Genomic DNA, 6,002 nt, shown 5'->3' on the forward strand with positions numbered 1-6,002 from the left:
CTCAACCCACTACACAACCCACTCATCCTTAACATTTCCTAACAAACGAAATCCAGCTTACACAACCCACTCATCCTTAACATATCTTAACATTTCACTTTCTTAGTTCATGGATTCTTTTCGGCCATACCTCGTAAGACTATATTGGGGCGGTGTGTTTTCCTTTGTTAACGGGGCTGTTCAGTTTGACCAATCCATGCTAACAACCTCTTTCCTTATGCGACATAAATCGTCGTATGACGAATTGGTGGATTAAATCTGTAATCATGTTCAACTTCAGAAAGAATCGGTGCGCCTTTCATTGTTACTAGGGTACACGTTTCAGGGCATATCTCAGACAACAAAAATTTTCAACAATGATGGTATTGAAACAATGAACTATTTAGCCCAAGTATCGGAAACCAACTTCATTGCCGAGATCTATGTTCAGTGGGAGGCAGTCAATCCTGTCCAACACATGAGTTTCACAAACCTTCTGCATGACATTACACAACGTAATGTTGTTGACACCCAAGATTCTGATGAAGATGACGAGGGATACGGGCAAACAACTCAAGAACACCACTTGATGCCTCCTGTTGATAACATAGTAGGTCCGTCCTCCCAGTTTCTGGTGGGTGACAACAATAATGACGGTTTTGATGATTCGGAAAGTTGCAGCACCGAAGAAAGTTCTGAAAGTGAAGAGGCACCACCATCCGACGATGGTACTTCTGACGACGAGGCTGCAGTCAACCAACACACTGAGTTGACCCTGGCTCAGCCGAGGCCTATCATTCCAGCGACACATGACGACCCAGACGAGGACGAGGAACTTAGGGATTACATGTGTACGGATTATGAAGATAATCCAATGGACGTATGGAATCCAAAAGTAAAACAGATACGTCTCAGCATGTATTTCAAGTCAAAACAGGAGGTGGACCTTGCTATCCGAGAATGGAACATTCGCCGTGGAAGGGAAATTTTTGTGATGGATAGTAAACCAACTTTATACAAAGTTAAATGCTACACGAGAAACAAAAATTTTAAAAACCCTTTCCCTCATGCTCCTTTGTGTGAATGGCGTGCAACGGCATCAAAACAGAAACACCAACACCTTTGGCAAATTACCAACTGGGCGCCTGCCCACACTTGTTATTCCACGGTGGTACGCAACAACAACAGGTGCCTTAGATCTAAGGATATCGCTGCACACATCCTGCCACAAATTCGTACAGACATTGCGTTGAAGGTGAAACACATCAGGACGCATATAAAGCAAGCGATGCCTGTCGATGTTACGTATACGAGGGCGTGGCGTGGACGAAGAATGGCAATTGAGAGGATATATGGAACCTGGGAAAGCAACTTTCAGGAGCTGCCAAAGTACGTGTTACGGCTTCAGTCTCGAAACCCTGGTACGGTGGTTTCATGGTTTCATCACCCGCACTTGGCTCCAGGACATCCAACATTCAAATATGTTTTTTGGGCATTTGGTCCTTCTATTCGCGCGTTTCATCTTTGCCAGCCTGTCATCTCTGTGGACGGCACACACTTGAAAGGAGGGTACCATGGTAAGTTGTTGGTTGCGGTAACCAAAAACGCCAACAACTACATAATGCCAGTGGCGTACGCGCTAGTTGACGAAGAGACGGTTCATAGTTGGTGTTGGTTTTTCCAAAATTTGAGAGAATACGTCACCAAAGACTGTAACAGTAGAATTTGTGTTCTATCAGACCGTCATGCCGGGATAATTAATGCGATGGAGAACCTTCTGGATTGGAGGGAACCAAACGCCTACCACCGTTATTGTCTTCGGCATGTCAGAAGCAATTTTAGTGGTAGGTTCAAGACCAAATCTCTTAGGAAGCTGTGTTGGATGATCGGGAGCACAAGTCAACGAAGAAAGTATCTTTGGGCTGTGAGGGAAATGCAGATGTTAAATCGGGGTGCTTGGAACTACCTGAACGACATCGACAAAAGCAAGTGGACTATTGTTCATGACCGCGGAAACCGTCGTTGGGGTAACCTTACGACGAACATATCTGAGTCTATGAATAATGTCCTACGGGAAGCAAGACTCCTGCCAGTAAAAGCCTTGATTCATTATACGTTCACCAAGGACGTATCAGAGTATGCTCGCCACGCGCAGATGGCCCAAAGCTGCAATACCCCTCTACCCCCTCGAATTTGGTCCAGGTTTAACAAGTTGCATTCCGTAGCCATGCAACATGAAGTGTCCGTATACGATGTCAGAGAAGGTCGTTACGCGGTGGTTTCAAGGGAAGAAACCAATGATGACGGTGGAAACGAGTACACCGTTGAATACAGACGCCACCGGTGCTCATGCGGGAAATGGCAAATGCTTAGATTCCCTTGTTCCCATGCTATCTCCGTTTGCGCTTAGAGGGGTGAGCAACCACATGACGTTACCCACTCCATATTCCACACCACCACCTATCAGGAACAGTATAGCGGTCATTTTTTCACCCCGGGACACAAAGATGAGTGGGAAGAAGCGGACTGGACAATTCAAGGGGACCCTTCGAGGGTCACAACACATCAAGGCAGGGTTCGTTCAAGAATAATTCAAAACGAGATGGATGTTAACTACCACGATGAACCCCAGGCACGTCGATGCAGCAGATGCGGAGAAACCGGGCACAGCAGGAAGACCTGTGGCCGACGTTAAGTTAGTATCTTCTTGTGGTTTTAATGTTAACTGTTAGGTGTATCCTCCTATGTTTTGTGTTTGGTATTTCTGTTTGAATTCTCAATTGGTGTAATTTAACAATTAAGACATGTGTTCCAAAAAAATGAGTTTTTACGACTATTAATTTAAGAAAAATTCACAAACACAAAACACAAAATTCACAATCTTTTACATTAACCATCACAATAATATAAACATCAAAGAACATTACGCGGTTTATTTTAATTTAGGAGAATTCGAACACACAATACATCTACCAATACAGGAACCCCTAAGTCACTAACGACGGCATCATCTGATAACGCATTCGAGTCATGCTCTGGAATCAAAAGGATGTATCAGAGTCGCTGTTAATCTTGTGATATTGTTCCCATGGATCATCACTAACGACGACATCATCTGATAAGGCATTAGAGTCACGATCATTGTCGTATTGGTGGTAGCACAAGCTATGGTAGATGCATCCAAACCTACATATCGGGGGGTATGGTTCTAAAACCCCTGACGATGCAGGGTTAGGGTTCTGCACAATCCAAGGACTTTGAGGTCGTTGCATAAAGGAGGTAGGATTTTGATTTTGATGTTCAACATATGGTGGTGGGCGAGGATGTTGGTCGTGGGGTGAAGGTCTGGGAGGGGCATGCAGGTGTTCAGTGGAGGGGAGCACACTGTTAGGGTTTGGTTGTCGAGCAATATGGTTACGATTGGTTTGGGGTTCAAGAAAGTTACGGTTGGGTTGTGGTTGAACAGAGTTAATGTTGGGTTGTGGTTGAACAGTGTTACGGTTCGGTTGTGGCTGAACAGAGTTACGGTTCGGTTGTCGTTCAACATTTGCAGGGTTTGGCTCCCCTTCATGTATATGCAAATGAAAATGAATGTGTAATTCGTTATCACTATCTGCCATCCGAATAAGTAGTGGGGTGAGGTAAAGATGTGAAGACATATTTGGGTGATAGGTGGTATTTATAGACATGAGAAGTATAGGGGTGGGTAGTTATTATAATACTAGTAAAATAACCTACTGATACAATAAAGTATAATAACCTTCTTCCACTAAAGAGATAGAAAAGGACAAAAAACTTTCAAGTAAACACCACTAAAACAAACATCATGATAGAAAAGGAGCAACCCTATTTCCAATGGCAGTCACCTCTAGATGATAGTTTCGAGTCTGACTCTTCTCAAGAATATGGGTTGTGCCAAACACAGGACCAATCTTCTTCTTCTTCCTCATAGTTCCAAGCTTCCTTCGGGACTTCTGGGTCGTAATCCTCCTCCGGGTTAGGGTTGAAATCAAACTGTTGATTGTCATAAGTCCAAACTTTTTTAACAACGAAGATTTCTTCAACCTGTTTATTTCTTCCACGAACGTCCTTCTGTTTCGCCAGTTGCTGGTTCACAACTGCACCGGAAGACGATCCTCCTTCCTCGACAGGTTCCGATTTTGTTGATTTCTTTCCTTCCTCCAGAACAGTAACCTTTGGGGGTAGTTCCCATTCCAAAATAGCTTTCATGTCTTCTTCAGTCAAGCAATTGTTTTGAAAGTGGGAGAAAGGAGGCAACCGTTTCTTACCATTGCTCTTATCCATTACTATGAAATGGTATTGCAAAGAAGAGTGATGAGGTGGTACCAATGGAGGGCCTTTTATAGATGAAAGAACGACCTAGTATAACATCTCTGAATGAAACAGCGACCTAATATAACATCTCTGAATGAAACAGCGACCTAATATAACATCTCTGAATGAAACATCGACCTAGTATAACATCTCTGAATGAAACATCGACCTAATATAACATCTCTGAATGAAACAACGACCTAGTATAACATCTCTGAATGAAACAGCGACCTAGTATAACATCTCTGAATGAAACAGCGACCTAGTATAACATCTCTGAATGAAACAGCGACCTAGTATAACATCTCTGGATAAATAGTCACTCATACCCCCATCTCGAATTGCACCAACGACACACAACAAATGGGGGACCCGCAAGACTCGTTATTGGAGCTGGAGGAAGTCCCTGATACCCCCCCCCTGAGAAGATCCCCAGAAAGACACGCTGGTATTATTACCTAACAGAAGAGTCTAGATCGTGGTCAAAAAATGTAATGGCGTTCTATCATAATGGAGATTCTTCTTTCTGTTATAGCGGATTCCTTGGAAGGAGACAACTCGGGTCCGAGTTTTGGGGTGCCCTACTTGGATACGAGAACTACGGTTACTTGTCGCCACTGGTAAGGAGTATAAATTATTAAAACCATCCGAAAATTTAGTTTTATTCTTATGTTATAAAACTATCACCGTTGTAGCATGTGTGTGGGTGGGTGACGAGAATGATGAGGTTCAGATGGATTTTAATAAAAAAATCCAAAAGACCAGAACAACTGTTTCCATGGACGATTCTCCCACCTCAATTTCTCGACCTTTTGGAAGAGAATCCTAACCATCGTGCGTTACCTTTTGCTATTGGATTAAAGGAATATTACCCTCCATTTTGGTACATCGATACGGTAACACTTACATCCCCCACTGTATATCTTAAACCAAATACGTTTAACTTATTTATTTTTGTCTCAGGTTTATATTCCAATCTGTGTTGACCTTCAAGACTGGTTCATGGTTCGTGTTGATATGCGGACACTTCACCTTACTTTGTATTTTACTGGGACGTGTACTTCAAGTGTTTCTGATGGGTCAAGCTTGATTCAAGTTAGGGTATACCCAACCCTAATAAAATTTGAATCGTTATTCGAAACATTTTTGGAACAAATTGCATACTGGGAACATTCTGGACGCCCACATGTGGAAAACACAATGGTGACACATACTGAAGTTTGCCAACATCAAAAGGAAAACCCAGGACCAGATTCAGGGGTGTTAGTTTGTATGTTGTTAAGTAAACTGGTTATTGACGAGGACGTCGAGATTGGGGGAGATGTTGTCGAGGCTTGCGCGAAATACAGACGAGAGATGGCGGATGAGTTTTATGCAGCTCGTTTTTCACCCCCAAAACAAATGGAAACGACCTCTGGCGAGACAACGCCAATGCCCCAAGTCCTTATTCACCCTTACATGTAATAAAACGTGTAATTGTTTATCGTACTTGTATTAAATTATTAAATATCAATTTCCACTTTTTTTGTCAAAAAGTCAAAAATGCCTTTTTGGCCGTTTTGCCCCAATGCAAAACGAGAGGAAACGACCTCTGGCGAGACAACGCCAATGCCCCAAGTCCTTATTCACCCTATCATACGACACGAAGAAACCCGGTGATGGCGAACTGTGACGCACCGGTGAGATAA

General features: G+C 43.1%; 1 protein-coding gene across 1 annotated transcript; it reads left to right on the forward strand.

Moving 5' to 3' along the window:
• Nucleotides 1-373: 373 nt before the first annotated feature.
• LOC110875339 lies at nucleotides 374-2,389 on the forward strand. Its single transcript, XM_022123536.1, has one exon. The coding sequence runs from the start codon at nucleotides 374-376 to the stop codon at nucleotides 2,387-2,389; it is 2,016 nt and encodes a 671-aa protein (XP_021979228.1).
• Nucleotides 2,390-6,002: the final 3,613 nt, after the last annotated feature.

Source organism: Helianthus annuus, chromosome 9 (assembly GCF_002127325.2).
Source record: "Helianthus annuus cultivar XRQ/B chromosome 9, HanXRQr2.0-SUNRISE, whole genome shotgun sequence".
NCBI lineage: Eukaryota > Viridiplantae > Streptophyta > Magnoliopsida > Asterales > Asteraceae > Helianthus > Helianthus annuus.

What these genes read in the sequence shown, in the direction of transcription:
- LOC110875339 (XM_022123536.1), top strand. Translation starts at nt 374, where the DNA reads ATGAACTATTTAGCCCAAGTATCGGAAACCAACTTCATTGCCGAGATC.